General features: G+C 56.5%; 2 protein-coding genes and 1 long non-coding RNA gene across 4 annotated transcripts; all 3 read left to right on the top strand.

Annotated features, from left to right (window-relative positions):
* The first annotated feature begins 3258 nt into the window (after window positions 1-3258).
* On the top strand, window positions 3259-4377 carry LOC138120308 (uncharacterized). Its single transcript, XR_011155821.1, has 3 exons — window positions 3259-3359; window positions 3809-3903; window positions 4341-4377. It is a non-coding gene; the product is annotated as an uncharacterized lncRNA (long non-coding RNA).
* A 719-nt stretch (window positions 4378-5096) lies between these two features.
* On the top strand, window positions 5097-7531 carry LOC138120286 (maestro heat-like repeat-containing protein family member 7). 2 transcript variants are annotated; one of them, XM_069032819.1, is made up of 6 exons: window positions 5097-5294; window positions 5372-5506; window positions 5712-5888; window positions 6096-6251; window positions 6722-6823; window positions 7501-7531. In XM_069032819.1, exons 1-6 carry the CDS (start codon window positions 5124-5126, stop codon window positions 7519-7521), a joined length of 762 nt encoding a protein of 253 aa, XP_068888920.1. In that variant the 5' UTR covers window positions 5097-5123; the 3' UTR covers window positions 7522-7531. The 2 variants fall into 2 exon arrangements, with proteins under 2 accessions (XP_068888920.1, XP_068888919.1); XM_069032818.1 differs by having other exon boundaries at window positions 5712-6251.
* A 5426-nt stretch (window positions 7532-12957) lies between these two features.
* Window positions 12958-15481, top strand: LOC138120336 (maestro heat-like repeat family member 5). Its single transcript, XM_069032916.1, has 8 exons — window positions 12958-13087; window positions 13528-13607; window positions 13785-13907; window positions 14050-14129; window positions 14228-14348; window positions 14669-14758; window positions 15114-15218; window positions 15455-15481. The coding sequence occupies exons 1-8, from the start codon at window positions 12958-12960 to the stop codon at window positions 15479-15481; spliced, it is 756 nt and encodes a 251-aa protein (XP_068889017.1).
* The last annotated feature ends 696 nt before the right edge of the window (window positions 15482-16177 follow it).

Below are 16177 nucleotides of genomic sequence, written 5' to 3'. Positions count from 1 at the left end.
TTCCATGTCAACAAGCACTGGAACCCGCTGCTAGAGGCAGCTGCTGTGTCACAGCGGGGCCCTCTGTGACACCCCAGCGCAGCATGCGTGGTCAGCATGCCTGCTGCCCACGGTGGATGGTGACAGGCAGGAGCTTGGAGCTGACAAGGAGCCCCTGAGTGCAGCCTGTCTTGCCCCATCACCCCTGGTAGCCCTGCTGGTGCCTTGAGAGGCCACCTAGAAACAGAGACTAGACAGGAGTAAGGGAATAAGGTAGGTGTTTATTTAAAAGGCCTTCAAAGGTACCCCTGGGGAGCCAGAGGCCACTGCCCAGATGGACCCCAAGATGGACAGCAGGTCACGAGCTCTTCACACTTTTCTAGGTTTGGTTCATTTGCATCTCAGGGTTAATTTCTCCAATTAAAGCTTTGGTTTAATGATGTCGTTCCCCTCAGCTTGCCCCCCTCTCAGAGGCCTTTGGTTTGTACTTTTTGGGCCTAGGACGCTCTGAGTGTCCTTGAAGAGCAGGCCTGGACAGGCTTTGTTATGTCTGCCTGGCATGAGAGAGCAGAAATTAACAGGCTACAGGAAAGTTCAGACTTACACACTGGGCAGTGCAGGATTTGAAAAAGAGAAAAGTTAAAACCTAAGGCATCACTGTGGGGCTCAAGTGTTTTACCAAAGATTCCCACGACACCACCCACCCCAGCATCTCCCATATTGTCTGTCCTAAAGGATGGAGAAGAGACCCCCTGCCTCCCCCAGGGAGGCCTGGGGGGAGGAGAGCTCTTCCGAGGAGAGCAGCTCTTTACACCTCCAGCCCTTGTCCTTCTACGACACGACCACGATGCAGCCACTGCAGATTGGTGAGCGAGGGGCCCCGTGGGGCTGGGCAGGGCTGGGGCCCACCAGCACACCCTGAATGAGGCCAGGATCACGTTTTCCTGGCACGATGACAACAACAGTCCTGGGGGACAGGCACGATGTCACCTGAATGCCAGGGCAGCTCAGGGCTGGAGGCCAGCCCCAGCACAGCCTCTCCCAAGGAAAAACAGCAGAGGGGCTCCAGGGTGTGGGCAGGGAGGGGCAGTGGGGCTCTGGACCTTTCCTGCCCAGCAGCCCAGGGCACTGGGGCCTTCCCAGCTCCAGCAGAGCAGCTCCTCTGCTGGCTGCCTCCAGCCACAAACTGCACAGGAAAAAGGCCGTGCCAGGGGCATGGGCACGGGGCTGGGTGGAGGGTAGGTCTCCTTGGCTCTCTCCTGTGGCCAGAGCCTCTGTAGCCCTCCCTGCTTCTTCCCCTCTGGCAGATGCCAGCTGGTTGCCCATATATGAAGAAGCAGAGGAAGCTGTGGACTTCATCATGGCCTTTGTCAGCAGCCTTGACAAGGTAATTGTGGCCAGTGGGACAGTGGCTGTGCTGGCGATTGCTGGCAGGGCCTTTGCTGGGCTGTGGAGGGCTGCTGCCTGGGCTCAGCTGCCTTTCTCACAGGGCAGTGCTCTGGTCCTGCTGGCTGTGTCCACCCTGCCACACTCCCCATTTGTGTCTCTGTCCCCTGGCTGCCAGGACGCCCACAAGTTCACATTTCTGAAGAGCGTCTACGTGCTGTGCAAAAGCGCCTTGAAACGTGGCTTGACCCAGGGCCTGGATTTATTCTGCCAAACGTGCGAAGTGGTGGAGAACATCAAGGTGGGGGGACACCTGGTGTTTTGGGCATGGGGATAAGCACCCCTGGCACTGGGACCCTGTGTGGACAGCACTTGGGTGGGGCAGGCACTGGAGGCACTGGGTGCTAGCAGCTGCCAGGTCCCATCCTGGTTGTGTTCTGCAGGACATCCTGGAAAAGGAGCCAAGGGACCATCTGTCCTCACGGGTTCGGTATCTCTCCATGATTGCCATTGATGAATTAAGGTGGGCCCCCTGCCCCAGAGCTCCGAGGCCTCCTGCACAAGGCCTCGAGGGGCTGCTCCCAGCACCAGTGGTCAACTGGCTCTCCTCTGTCCTTGCAGCTTGGTGGAGAATGTGCTGGAGGGCAAAACCAAGAGCCTCCTCTCTGCGTGTTTCTCAAGTGTCTTCTGCCTTCCCCCAGAAAGGGAAATGCCACGCTCAGGTGCTTCCCTCTACATCAAGGTAAGTGCTGGGTGAGCTCCAGCAGTCTCCAGTCCTTCTGGGCAGCTCCCTGGTCACCCTGTGCTGCCCCATGACCAGAGACCTGAGGCAGGGTGAGGTCCTGCTGTTGCTTTCCCCCCCTTGTGGCTCTGTCCCCTTCCCACGGGCCTGGCTGTGTCCTGTGCCACAGGCTGCTCTGTGCCCAGCAGTTTGTGTATCCCTGTGTCTGTCCTGGGCAGTTCAGGTTTCCTCCCCAGGCACTGAGAGTTCAGATCAGTCTCCTGGGCATGGGGGAAAGAACAGCACAATCCCAGGCACTGCTCTCTCTGTCCTCTTTGCAGACCCTGAAGGCCATGGACACAATGCTGAGGACATTGGTGCTCAGCTTTCCTGTCTCCAGAGTCAGCCAGGAGCTGCAGGACATCTTTGAGGTCTGGCACAGGCAGAGGGGGGGTCCCAGGGCAGCTCCTCACCCTGGAGGGGAGGAGCTGCCCAGTCCAGTGCTGAGCAGGCAGAGCGTGGTGTGGGGAGGATGCTCACCTCCTGTGAGGAAGCAGGGGCTGGCACCAGGCTCCTCTGAGGCACAGTGGCTGCAGAGGGTGGCACCTTCCTGGCCAAAAGGTTGTCCTGGGAGCTTTGTCCAGGCCTCTGAGGGACCCCAGGGATAGGCACCCCTCTGCAGGCTTTGTGTGAGGTCAGAGGAAGCCTTGAGGGATGATGCAAGTCTGGCCCAGGAGCAGAGCTGTGTTTGCTTCTGGTGCTCACCAGCAGCTTCTCTCATCCCAGATGCTGCTGGACTTCACCAGGTCGGAGAGAGAAGTTGTGCAGGAGAGGGCTGTGGGGAGGATTGGTGTCCTTACCTATTTGATGTCCAACTATTGCAGGCTGAAGGTAAGGACCAGGCACCTTCCAGCCAGGCCATCTCCCCTCCCTGCCACTCTCCATGCCGGGGCTGCTGCCCAGCTGGTTTTGCTCCAAGAGGTGGGGCCATAGAGCCCTGCAAAGCTCAGATTCACCGGGAATCCAGCCCTGGGCACACTCTTGGGTACAAGTCTTCGGCACTAACTTCCTTCTCTTAGCCCTTCTTCTCATGCCTCCCTCATCCAGGCCTCTGTCAACTTTGGAAGAGACAGTTCTGGACCCGTCTGCCCTAAAGACATCTCAATCCCAGTCCTGGGAAAGCTGCTGGGACGTCTCCTTCTTTTCCGATATTCCAGTGAACAAACAAGCTACACAGCCTTCCATGCTCTTTTTTCCCTCGCTGAATTCCTCTGTAAGTAAAAAAGCAAGAGCAGCTGTGGCCTTCACACCTGTGCACACAGAGCTCTCTTGCCATACCTGCTGCCTGACCTCCTTTGCCCCTCCCAGCTGCTTCCTGTAGCATCCCAGCTGTCACTTTGCTGCAGAAGCTGAGTGCTCACCTCCAATCCCAGATCTGTTTGTTCCTGCTCCCTTTCCTCCCCTTCCTTTCAGGACCTTGAAGCCCACTGGCTTGTGGCCCCCACAGCCAAAGCTACAATTGACTCCCAGGTCCCAAAGCCAAGCCTTCCCCGTTAGAGAAGAGCAGATCCAGCACCATGGCTGCTCCCTCTTGCCTGTAGCAGGAAGCTCTTGCTGATGCCCTCCAGAAATCTTGCCTGATTCTGTCCCGCTCTCTTGCAAGCAGATCTCAGGGTGGTTTGATGAGCTTACTGACTTTTCTATGTTTGCCCTGCTGTTTAGACAAGTCAAGGCCAATGGACAGGTCAGGCCAGCTTGTTTGGAAAGCTGTGACCACCTCCTCGCTGTGTTCCCTGAGCACCAAGGACTGTACCCAGGTAAAGAGCCCCCCTCCTCTTTGTGGGGACTCTTGTCCATGGCATCAGCAGGGCCTTACTGTGAGCAAAGGGACCCAGAGTCAGTGGGGCCAGTGGGGCCTCAGTGCCCTGGCAAGAAGGTTCCTGCCATCCCTGAGCAGGGACAACAGACGGGCTGCACTCCGGTGTCCCGGCAGCAGCTCCAGCCCCAGCAGGAGCTCCAGCCCTCCTGGCCCCCAGCAAGACCCTGCTTCTCTGTAGGGCCAGCACGCCATGCCCGTGAGCCCTCCTCGCCAATGTGGAGGCTCCTTTCTCCTCCCCCTCTCCCACGCAGGGACTGCAGGCACTGCTGTCAGCTTTCCTGAGGGATCTGCTGCCAGCACTGCCAGGAACCTCTGCCCAGCCAAGCAGCAGCACCAGGGCACTCAGGGGCATGCCTGCCTTCCTTCCTGCCATAGGCCTTTGGAAGATACCTCCACTCTAGCGAGAGGACAGACGTCATCCTCGAGGCCATTGGGGCGTTGAGAGATGCCAGCATCCTTGACGAGGAGGTGCCCAGCAGCATGCTGGATGTGGCCATGAGAGACCCAGACTCCTGGCTGATGGATGTACGTGCCCTGGGGCTGGACTGCCATCTTCAGCCCTGTCAGGCCTTGTTCCTCCCTCCATCCCTTCCTCACAAATCCAGGGGACTTGGGCATCTGAAGCCACCTGAAGGTGGCAGAGAGGAATGGCAAGGGCAGCTGAGGCCATGGCTGCACTCCAGGGGCAGTGCCATGCTCACCTGTTTCCTCTCCAGGTGCCCAGGATAGTGAGCTGCATCCTTGAAACCCTGGCATACATCACCACGGAGTCAGGCTGTAAGAAAGTGGAGTCACTGTTTCTCCTGATGACCAATGAGTATGGCTCAGCAGTGGTCATCAGCCTGTGTGAGATGGCTCTTCAGGGAGACAGGTACTGGGCCTGACAATCTGAAGGGCTTGCTCCATGTGGGGAGTGGGACCCCAAGACTTTGCGTCTGCCAGATCCAAGGAATGCTGCAGGACTTCCCATGGAGCCAGGCTCTCCATCCCACAAACCTTTCCAGCTCTCTGGCTGGGCCCGCAGCAGCCAAAGGCAGCCAAGCCAGTCCAGAGCCAGCTTGGTGCTCCCACAACTCCCCCTCAAGCCTGTCAGGCCTCCCAGGCAGGGCCCCTGGAGACCCCCAGCACGGGCTCTGCTCTGTGGGGCTGGTCCTGGCCATGGCGCTGTGGCTGAGGCAGCCCCTGGCTTCCAGCACTGTGCAGGAACTGTGCGACACTCTGTCCTCCATGCCCGAGATTTTGGACAAGGTCCTAACGGAACTGGCTACCTTGCTCCACAACCAGTGGTGCAACCCTCGCGGAGAAGGCCCCGGCGTCTCTCACAGAGCCGTGAGTTGCCAGGAAAGGCCCTGATCCCTGGCCATGAGCCCTCTGCCAGCGCCTCATGGCTCTGTTTGTTCCTGCAGTCGTTCTCGGGGCAGATTGACGTGGAGGAGTTGGGTGACGAGCCCAACGTCTGGAGCGATCAGGAGCATCCCGATGTGGTGATGGCCTTCCTGTTGCTGGAAGTCCTCGCTGGGCTGTCAGAGAGAGCGGAGATGGTGAGCAGGCTGATGTTGGGGCAGCCACGTCAGCAGCCAGGGCCTGGGGCTGAGTGCAAGGCAGTGGCTTGGCCTGGGCTGGGAGTCAGGGTGTGGGGTGACTGCTTCAAGGACCCTCCCTGCTGTGGTGGGGCCTGGGGTGGCTGCCCTGGGAGGCCTCCAGACAAAGCCTTTTCAGAAAATGGAAATTCTCTTCTTCGGAAAGGCAAGAAAAGTGGACGCCTTCCTGCCAAGCATGATGAAGATACTGGAAGTTGGCAGTGAAGATGAAAAGCTGAAGATCACTGTGGTCCTCCGAAATATCCTGGGTCAGCTGAAAAAGGCAAAGGCCAGCTCCATCGCCCTGATGCTGGTGGGGAAGGTGCTGCCCCTCTTTGACTCGGTGAGGCTGATGTGGGAGCCTGAGCCCTGCAGCCCTGCCCTGAAAGCAGTGCTCAGAGCAGGCTCAGCTCTCCTGGAATGGATTCTGGGCTTTGCAGCCAAACGCTGCTCCTGCCTGCTCTGGAATCTGACCCTGGAGCATCGCCCTCACCGCAGCCACGGGCAGGGAGCCGCTGTTCCAAAGCTCACTTTTCCTCCTTCCCGCCAGGAGTGCAGCCAGCTGCGAGAGCTCTCCCTGTGGCTCTTCAGAGACCTGCTGAAGTCTGTGTTGAGTAGGGATGAGAAGAAGATGAGGAGGGAGATGCAGAGTGCTCTGGTCCCGCTTCTCTTCCGTCTGAACGACCATCTCCCCAGCGTGGCTAAGGTTTGGATTTCAAGGCTGAGCACTGGTATGGGGGGACTGCCACCTCCCAGGGATCCCAGGGACTTGGGCAAGGGCTGCTGGCAGCGGGCAGGGCTCCCCCAGTGCAGCCCCTGGGTAGGGTCCCTGTGGAACCAGCACAAGCAGGGCTGGACAAGGTGGCCCGGCCATTTTCAACACCGGCCCTGCCTGCTCCAGCAGGGCTCTGCAGCAGCCCGTGGCCACTGAGGCAGCACCTGAGGCCTGAACATATGTGCTCCCAGAAGCCCAGAGGTTTCTCAGCTTTCCTACAAGTATCAGAGGCCAGGGCTTCAAGGCTCAGGCAGTCACCCAGGGCTGTCCCCAAAAGACTTCAAGACATTTGGGCTAGGACAAGTCACAGCTTCCTAAGGGCAGAATCACGGCAGGAGTAGAGCCAAGAGGTCTCTTTGCCCAGGCCCTGGCGCCACCTCTGAGATCATGCTGTCCTGCAGGCCTCCAGGGAAGCCCTGTTTGCTGCTGCAGAGCTTCTCAAATGGAAGCAGCTCAAGCACCTGCTGCAGAGAGAGCGCATGTGGGAGCTTGGAGAATGCTTGGTAAGGACAAGCCCCAGGGCCCAGGCTGGGTGAGGGCTGTCCCTGCTCTATGTCTGTCAGGGGAACAGAGCCTGTTCCGAGTGCTGCTGGCAGGACTGGGCAGGACCTGGAGGACCTTGTTCCTGTCCTCGAGAACAGAGCCCCAGAGGCTCCTGTCCAGGCCCCTCTCCCTTCCCTGTACCCAGCAAGAGGGAGGGCTCAGCAGTGAGGGGTGCTGGCAGGAGGGACTGCTCCAGCCAGCTGGGGGACTCTGTGACAATCCTGGAGACATTTCTGGTGCTCCCTGCAGCTGCTGAGGAGGAGCAGCAGGGCTGAAGAGTACATTGATCAGAGCCTGCCCTACCTGAGGGACCCTCAGTCCTCCGTGCGCCTGGCGGCCGTCAGGTTCATCAGTGAGTCACAGCCCCTGGCCCCTTTGGGGCCAGCCTGGCCACTGCCTTGCCACTGCACTGGCAGCAAGCAGCAACCCTGTGGCAAGCCCAACCCCCCCATGCCGAGCCTCAGCCTCCCTCTGCCCCTTGCCACAAGCTGGGCTTGGTGACCGCCTTGCTCAGCCGCACTCCCTTTGGCTGCTGGTGGCCCCTGGGTCAGCCCTGCAGAGTGGGAGGGCAGCAGGGCCAGGGCTCACACTGCTGGGAGCACAGCAGGAGCAGGGAATGACGGAGCTCTCTTCCCAGGGAGCGCCACGACACACATGAGGAACCGGGATTCGGAGACTCAAGCTGACATCCTCAGCGGTGAGTGCTCTGCAGGGAACCCGCAGGGGCTCTGCACACACGTGGCTTCACCTTGGCTCTGTTTCTTTTGGTCACAGCCCTTCAGCCCTTGGAGACAGACAGGGATATCTCGATCAGTTCCATGGCAGCCCACACTGGCTTGATCCTGAGAGCTCCAAGGGTGCGGCGAAGATCGTGGGACATTCTCCAAATCTTGTGCTGCTGGTGCCAGTGAGCTCAGCAGGGTTGTAGTTTTCTGTAGCTGCTGGTACCAGTGAGCTCAGCAGAGTTTTAGTTTTCTGTAGCTGCTGGTGCCGGTGAGCTCAGCAGAGTTTTAGTTTTCTGTAGCTGCTGGTGCCGGTGAGCTCAGCAGAGTTGTAGTTTCCTGTAGCTGCTGGTGCCAGTGAGCTCAGCAGAGTTTTAGTTTTCTGTAGCTGCTGGTGCCAGTGAGCTCAGCAGGGTTGTAGTTTCCTGTAGCTGCTGGTGCCAGTGAGCTCAGCAGAGTTGTAGTTTTCTGTAGCTGCTGGTGCCAGTGAGCTCAGCAGAGTTTGAGTTTCCTGTAGCTGCTGGTGCCGGTGAGCTCAGCAGAGTTTGAGTTTTCTGTAGCTGCTGGTGCCGGTGAGCTCAGCAGAGTTTGAGTTTTCTGTAGCTGCTGGTGCCGGTGAGCTCAGCAGAGTTTGAGTTTTCTGTAGCTGCTGGTGCCAGTGAGCTCAGCAGAGTTGTAGTTTTCTGTAGATTAATTAATAAAGATGGAAAAACACATCCAAGCCCATGGTATCCTTCATTTGTTTAGTGCCCTGAGTGTGTGGAGCAGACTGTGTCCTTCTCAGCCTGTCCCGCAGACAGTGGGATGCTTCCTCCTCACATCCCTGCCATCCCAAAATGCCCCACTTGGCCCTAAAATTGCAGGCACAGGGCCCCAGATTTTGTGCAGAGGGCCTCAGATTGCATCCCTGATACCCCAAAATGCCCCCGTGGGCCTTGAATTGTATCTGCAGGGCCCCACAGTGTCATTGACAGACTCCAAATTCCATTCCCTGTATTCCAAAATGCCCCGCAGAGAGCTGGAGTACAGCTGTGGGGCCCCAAACGATCCCTGGCAGCCCCGCGAGGTATGGAATGATGAGGGAATTCAGCCCTGAGGGGACCTCAGCGCATCCCAGAGCGGATCCCTGGGAAGTGCCAGGGGCTTGGAGCTGGGAATGAGTGAAGCGCTCTGTTCTAAATGGGCCATCTCCGATTTCCACCCAAACAAGCCTCATCCACGCGCGCTGGGGAAAGCCTCCAGCTCCTCACCACACATCGAGAACAACGAGGAGGTGATGCCATCCCCAGGCACCGGGAAAAACAGCAGAGAGTCTGACCAGCGAGAAGGGATGGGCAGCCGGGGCACCTGCGGGAGGAACCAGAGCGTGTGCGGGCTGCCGGCTTTGGGCGTCTTTTCACCAGTGCTGCTGTTACCGAAAACCTCCGAAATCGTCGGGATCAAGACTCCCTCTAACACTGTCTTTTGAGTGTTAGAGAGTAAAGCATTGCTTAAGTTTTGGCCAACAGGGGTGGCTGACAAATTCTGGCCTCCACGCTGATGCCAATACAGAACTTTTCCACTTACTCATACATTTTTAGCAAACAAAGAAATTAATGCTCATTGATTCTAAGTCACATCATTCACTTAATTCATTAGTATTCTATCCTCTACTGGTTTTCTTACTCTTCATGCTACTTTGCTCCACATTCTTTCATCCTTTTATCACCTTTTTCTTGGGTGGGGAATCTCCAGCTTTCCAGACCTTCATCTCCTCTGTATCTTCTTGCTGATTGTTTTCCCTTGCTGTGCCTCAGCTGTCCTGTAAGTGGTAGAGTCAATCTTGCCAACGAACTTGTGGTGCTTTGTCGCTTAATATTAAATCTGACTTTTGCTCGTACCCTCACCAGTGATTTTTAAAGTGATCTCCAACCCTCTCGTTTGTAACACCCAGATGAGGGACAGCACCGTGGGGCAGCTGCTCGGGGCTGTCGGGGGACCCCTCGGCTCCCAGCTGGTGAGCTCGGGGGTCCCTGGCAGGTCCCTGCTCTGTCCCCGGTGTCCCTCTCTTGCAGAGCAGGATGGCCATCAAGTGGCTGGTGCTGGGACTGGCACAGGAGTTTTTTATGCCAGACTGCTCCAGGAGAGCCCGCAAAATCCCAGTCCTGTTCTGCAAGGAGTGGCAGGAGTGGCAGGCCAGCAAAGGGCTGCTCCTATCCCAATGGCTGGGCCAAACTCAAATCAGTAGCTGAGGGTTCATCTGCTTTTCCTCTCCTGTGCTTGCCCAGGAAAGCTGCTGCTCCAGGTGTAAAGCAAAGGGAGGACAATCCCTGTCCTGAGCAGCTACTGCCTGCTCTGGAAATTGGTTTTGTTAGACTTGAGCTGCTAAGGACTTCCACCTGCTCAAATAATTGATTCATCTCTGTATATATATCCATATAATTTTAAAAAAGATACTTCCTTGATTTTACTCCTTTCAGTGCCCTGTCCCGTGTCTTTCTGTTGGGATCTGTACCTTGGTGCTGTGTTTGGGGCCAGCCCCAGCAAGCAGAGATGCCTCCCAGGCCCAGGGACAACCAGGAGGAGGCTGGAGGATCCCGAGGGGGTGGGATCCCCCTCAGGAAGGGGATGCCTGGCTCATGCCTGGCTCATGCCCTGTCTGTGCCAGCTGTGACACAGGGCCCAGCCATGCCAGGGGACCCATGCCTGGCAGTGGCTGCACAGAGCTGTGCACTGCGTGTGCCCCAGTTTATTGTTTTCTATGAGAAAAGAGACCACATTTTAATCTTTAAAAAAACCCAAACCAAATCCCACACTAATGAAGCCTGAGACTTTGCCCTTCAGGCTTCTCCAGGCTTGCAGGAAAGCAGCTGTTAGAGAGAAACACTAAAAAAATAACCTGCAAATGGGAAGACAGAGTTCTCAAAGGATCTCCTGTGTACCTGATGCTAGGGGTGTTTGACCCTAAACTGACTCTAAATTAGACAGAGATGGATCTGATGGGTGGACTGTAAGATGGATAATGTGAGGAATAAGACAACTCTTAGTAAAAATTAAAGTAATTTATTAAAACAGAAAAATTGAAAAATTACAGAAATTAAAAAAATATAAACATTTGGGATCCTAGTGGCTCACGAGGTATGCCCCAGGAGCGCAGGGATTCGAGATCTTCAGGCTTAGACAGCACTGGACCTCTGGTGGAAGAACTTGCAGTGCTGGGCTGACTTTTAGCTAATCCAAATGTCAAAGCTAAAAATTATTAAAAGCTCCTTAAAAGAAGTAAGGCTTAAGTACCCAGCACTGATGTCCACTACAGCTGATCTGCAGGGGGCTCGGCTCTGCTCTGAGGGATGCCTCGTTGTTTTATAGTGCCTTTGCTCCGCCCCAGCCCGCCCACAGCCCGCCCACAGCCCGCCCATAGCACACCCCTTTGGTCCAAAGTGATTGGGGCTTTCTTTTTAACAGATCATCTCTGTCCCCAGTGGCTCGTCGTTGTCAGGGGGGTGGTACCAGCTGAAGTAAGGGTGGTAACATGCCCTCATTAAGATTCAGGTTGCTATGGAGCTTACTTGCAGAATAACGGCTATGGGGCTAAAAATAGCAATTGGCTGTTAGGACTGGGGTTTTGGAGTTAGTCCCGAGACTAAAGTGCAAAGCAAAAACTTAAAAACATACTAAAATACATCTAATACCTCCCAAACCATCCACAAAAGCAGACAATGAACATAGGAGAAACAACTCTTACAGTGTACAAGTGGTTTAAAGTTTGAAAAAGGGATTTTTAACCAGGAAACTTTTAACTGGGAATTTTAACTGGGACTAGTGCAAATGCACTGTCTTGAACAAGTGAAAACAGTAATAATGAAGCTTGATAGTGAAAACCATAATAATAAGGCTTTGATTTTGGTACCTGGGTTGATGGGTTAACTTTATCACTCAATTAAAAGAACTGTTTAACTCAAAATAAACTAATTAAGGCACCTAACATGCAAAGACCAAGCTAATTAGGGATTTCATGTATGACAGATAAGAAAGTGGTTGGACGGTCACTTCCACAGGGCCATGGTCAATGGCTCAGAGTCCTGATGGACATCAGTGACCCGTGGTGTCCCTCAGGGGTCTGTGCTGGGACCAGAGCTATTTAACACCTTCATTAAAGACAGATGAGGGGATTGAGTGCACCCTTAGTAGGTTTGCAGGTGACACCAAGCTGAGGGTGCAGGGACACCCCTGAGGACGGGGCCATGCAGAGGGACCTTTTGATGTGCTCTAGAGGTCCCAGTTTGCCCCCGGTCCCCGCAGCACCTGCAGCAACTCAGGCTGCTCAGCTGGGCTGGACCAGAGGACAACAGCTCCCAGCATGATGAGGACCACAGCATTATCCTGGTGGTTGCCACCCTCCCATCTGCACTCCTACACCCCCACAGAGAGGTCAGGCTCTGCAGTATCCCGGAAGGAAAGGGATGGCCTGAAGGCACATGGGAGTGTCTGAACACGGGGCTCTGGGGTGCATGGGAGGGCACCAGGGATGTCCCGAGGGGATGTGAGGGCAGAGGGAGGTCTGGAGGCACCCTGAAAGCAGCCAGGTGCCCAAGGCTATGCCAGGCCTGTGCCCTGGGGAACAGCTTGCCCTTCCCTGCCTGGGTGGTGGCTCACTGGCACCTGTTGCTGGGGACAGGTTCCATGTCAACAAGCACTGGAACCCGCTGCTAGAGGCAGCTGCTGTGTCACAGCGGGGCCCTCTGTGACACCCCAGCGCAGCATGCGTGGTCAGCATGCCTGCTGCCCACGGTGGATGGTGACAGGCAGGAGCTTGGAGCTGACAAGGAGCCCCTGAGTGCAGCCTGTCTTGCCCCATCACCCCTGGTAGCCCTGTTGGTGCCTTGAGAGGCCACCTAGAAACAGAGACTAGACAGGAGTAAGGGAATAAGGTAGGTGTTTATTTAAAAGGCCTTCAAAGGTACCCCTGGGGAGCCAGAGGCCACTGCCCAGATGGACCCCAAGATGGACAGCAGGTCACGAGCTCTTCACACTTTTCTAGGTTTGGTTCATTTGCATCTCAGGGTTAATTCTCCAGTTAAAGCTTTGGTTTAATGATGTCGTTCCCCTCAGCTTGCCCCCCTCTCAGAGGCCTTTGGTTTGTACTTTTTGGGCCTAGGACGCTCTGAGTGTCCTTGAAGAGCAGGCCTGGACAGGCTTTGTTATGTCTGCCTGGCATGAGAGAGCAGAAATTAACAGGCTACAAGAAAGTTCAGACTTACACACTGGGCAGTGCAGGATTTGAAAAAGAGAAAAGTTAAAACCTAAGGCATCACTGTGGGGCTCAAGTGTTTTACCAAAGATTCCCACGACACCACCCACCCCAGCATCTCCCATATTGTCTGTCCTAAAGGATGGAGAAGAGACCCCCTGCCTCCCCCAGGGAGGCCTGGGGGGAGGACAGCTCTTCCGAGGAGAGCAGCTCTTTACACCTCCAGCCCTTGTCCTTCTACGACACGACCACGATGCAGCCACTGCAGATTGGTGAGCGAGGGGCCCCGTGGGGCTGGGCAGGGCTGGGGCCCACCAGCACACCCTGAATGAGGCCAGGATCACGTTTTCCTGGCACGATGACAACAACAGTCCTGGGGGACAGGCACGATGTCACCTGAATGCCAGGGCAGCTCAGGGCTGGAGGCCAGCCCCAGCACAGCCTCTCCCAAGACAAAACAGCAGAGGGGCTCCAGGGTGTGGGCAGGGAGGGGCAGTGGGGCTCTGGACCTTTCCTGCCCAGCAGCCCAGGGCACTGGGGCCTTCCCAGCTCCAGCAGAGCAGCTCCTCTGCTGGCTGCCTCCAGCCACAAACTGCACAGGAAAAAGGCCGTGCCAGGGGCATGGGCACGGGGCTGGGTGGAGGGTAGGTCTCCTTGGCTCTCTCCTGTGGCCAGAGCCTCTGCAGCCCTCCCTGCTCTTCCCCTCTGGCAGATGCCAGCTGGTTGCCCATATATGAAGAAGCAGAGGAAGCTGTGGACTTCATCATGGCCTTTGTCAGCAGCCTTGACAAGGTAATTGTGGCCAGTGGGACAGTGGCTGTGCTGGCGATTGCTGGCAGGGCCTTTGCTGGGCTGTGGAGGGCTGCTGCCTGGGCAGAGCTGCCTTTCTCACAGGGCAGTGCTCTGGTCCTGCTGGCTGTGTCCACCCTGCCACACTCCCCATTTGTGTCTCTGTCCCCTGGCTGCCAGGACGCCCACAAGTTCACATTTCTGAAGAGCGTCTACGTGCTGTGCAAAAGCGCCTTGAAACGTGGCTTGACCCAGGGCCTGGATTTATTCTGCCAAACGTGCGAAGTGGTGGAGAACATCAAGGTGGGGGGACACCTGGTGTTTTGGGCATGGGGATAAGCACCCCTGGCACTGGGACCCTGTGTGGACAGCACTTGGGTGGGGCAGGCACTGGAGGCACTGGGTGCTAGCAGCTGCCAGGTCCCATCCTGGTTGTGTTCTGCAGGACATCCTGGAAAAGGAGCCAAGGGACCATCTGTCCTCACGGGTTCGGTACCTCTCCATGATTGCCATTGATGAATTAAGGTGGGCCCCCTGCCCCAGAGCTCCGAGGCCTCCTGCACAAGGCCTCGAGGGGCTGCTCCCAGCACCAGTGGCCAACTGGCTCTCCTCTGTCCTTGCAGTTTGGTGGAGAATGTGCTGGAGGGCAAAACCAAGAGCCTCCTCTCTGCGTGTTTCTCAAGTGTCTTCTGCCTTCCCCCAGAAAGGGAAATGCCACGCTCAGGTGCTTCCCTCTACATCAAGGTAAGTGCTGGGTGAGCTCCAGCAGTCTCCAGTCCTTCTGGGCAGCTCCCTGGTCACCCTGTGCTGCCCCATGACCAGAGACCGGAGGCAGGGTGAGGTCCTGCTGTTGCTTTCCCCCCCTTGTGGCTCTGTCCCCTTCCCACGGGCCTGGCTGTGTCCTGTGCCACAGGCTGCTCTGTGCCCAGCAGTTTGTGTATCCCTGTGTCTGTCCTGGGCAGTTCAGGTTTCCTCCCCAGGCACTGAGAGTTCAGATCAGTCTCCTGGGCATGGGGGAAAGAACAGCACAATCCCAGGCACTACTCTCTCTGTCCTCTTTGCAGACCCTGAAGGCCATGGACACAATGCTGAGGACATTGGTGCTCAGCTTTCCTGTCTCCAGAGTCAGCCAGGAGCTGCAGGACATCTTTGAGGTCTGGCACAGGCAGAGGGGGGGTCCCAGGGCAGCTCCTCACCCTGGGGGGGAGGAGCTGCCCAGTCCTGTGCTGAGCAGGCAGAGCGTGGTGTGGGGAGGATGCTCACCTCCTGTGAGGAAGCAGGGGCTGGCACCAGGCTCCTCTGAGGCACAGTGGCTGCAGAGGGTGGCACCTTCCTGGCCAAAAGGTTGTCCTGGGAGCTTTGTCCAGGCCTCTGAGGGACCCCAGGGATAGGCACCCCTCTGCAGGCTTTGTGTGAGGTCAGAGGAAGCCTTGAGGGATGATGCAAGTCTGGCCCAGGAGCAGAGCTGTGTTTGCTTCTGGTGCTCACCAGCAGCTTCTCTCATCCCAGATGCTGCTGGACTTCACCAGGTCGGAGAGAGAAGTTGTGCAGGAGAGGGCTGTGGGGAGGATTGGTGTCCTTACCTATTTGATGTCCAACTATTGCAGGCTGAAGGTAAGGACCAGGCACCTTCCAGCCAGGCCATCTCCCCTCCCTGCCACTCTCCATGCCAGGGCTGCTGCCCAGCTGGTTTTGCTCCAAGAGGTGGGGCCATAGAGCCCTGCAAAGCTCAGATTCACCGGGAATCCAGCCCTGGGCACACTCTTGGGTACAAGTCTTCGGCACTAACTTCCTTCTCTTAGCCCTTCTTCTCATGCCTCCCTCATCCAGGCCTCTGTCAACTTTGGAAGAGACAGTTCTGGACCCGTCTGCCCTAAAGACATCTCAATCCCAGTCCTGGGAAAGCTGCTGGGACGTCTCCTTCTTTTCCGATATTCCAGTGAACAAACAAGCTACACAGCCTTCCATGCTCTTTTTTCCCTCGCTGAATTCCTCTGTAAGTAAAAAAGCAAGAGCAGCTGTGGCCTTCACACCTGTGCACACAGAGCTCTCTTGCCATACCTGCTGCCTGACCTCCTTTGCCCCTCCCAGCTGCTTCCTGTAGCATCCCAGCTGTCACTTTGCTGCAGAAGCTGAGTGCTCACCTCCAATCCCAGATCTGTTTGTTCCTGCTCCCTTTCCTCCCCTTCCTTTCAGGACCTTGAAGCCCACTGGCTTGTGGCCCCCACAGCCAAAGCTACAATTGACTCCCAGGTCCCAAAGCCAAGCCTTCCCCGTTAGAGAAGAGCAGATCCAGCACCATGGCTGCTCCCTCTTGCCTGTAGCAGGAAGCTCTTGCTGATGCCCTCCAGAAATCTTGCCTGATTCTGTCCCGCTCTCTTGCAAGCAGATCTCAGGGTGGTTTGATGAGCTTACTGACTTTTCTATGTTTGCCCTGCTGTTTAGACAAGTCAAGGCCAATGGACAGGTCAGGCCAGCTTGTTCGGAAAGCTGTGACCACCTCCTCGCTGTGTTCCCTGAGCACCAAGGACTGTACCCAGGTAAAGAGCCCCCCTCCTCTTTGTGGGGACTCT

Source organism: Aphelocoma coerulescens, chromosome 18 (genome assembly GCF_041296385.1).
Source record: "Aphelocoma coerulescens isolate FSJ_1873_10779 chromosome 18, UR_Acoe_1.0, whole genome shotgun sequence".
In the NCBI taxonomy this organism is placed as follows: Eukaryota; Metazoa; Chordata; class Aves; order Passeriformes; family Corvidae; genus Aphelocoma; species Aphelocoma coerulescens.
The sequence above is the reverse complement of the archived record's forward strand: the minus strand, read 5'-3'. Positions and strand labels throughout refer to the sequence as shown.

What these genes read in the sequence shown, in the direction of transcription:
- LOC138120286 (XM_069032818.1), top strand. Translation starts at nt 5,124, where the DNA reads ATGGCGCTGTGGCTGAGGCAGCCCCTGGCTTCCAGCACTGTGCAGGAA. An exon ending in CCGGCGTCTCTCACAGAGCC is followed by an intron (nt 5,295 to 5,371) that starts GTGAGTTGCCAG and finishes TTGTTCCTGCAG; the next exon opens with TCGTTCTCGGGGCAGATTGA. An exon ending in TGTCAGAGAGAGCGGAGATG is followed by an intron (nt 5,507 to 5,711) that starts GTGAGCAGGCTG and finishes TTCTTCGGAAAG; the next exon opens with GCAAGAAAAGTGGACGCCTT.
- LOC138120336 (XM_069032916.1), top strand. Translation starts at nt 12,958, where the DNA reads ATGGAGAAGAGACCCCCTGCCTCCCCCAGGGAGGCCTGGGGGGAGGAC. An exon ending in TTGTCAGCAGCCTTGACAAG is followed by an intron (nt 13,608 to 13,784) that starts GTAATTGTGGCC and finishes CCTGGCTGCCAG; the next exon opens with GACGCCCACAAGTTCACATT. An exon ending in GTGCTTCCCTCTACATCAAG is followed by an intron (nt 14,349 to 14,668) that starts GTAAGTGCTGGG and finishes TCCTCTTTGCAG; the next exon opens with ACCCTGAAGGCCATGGACAC.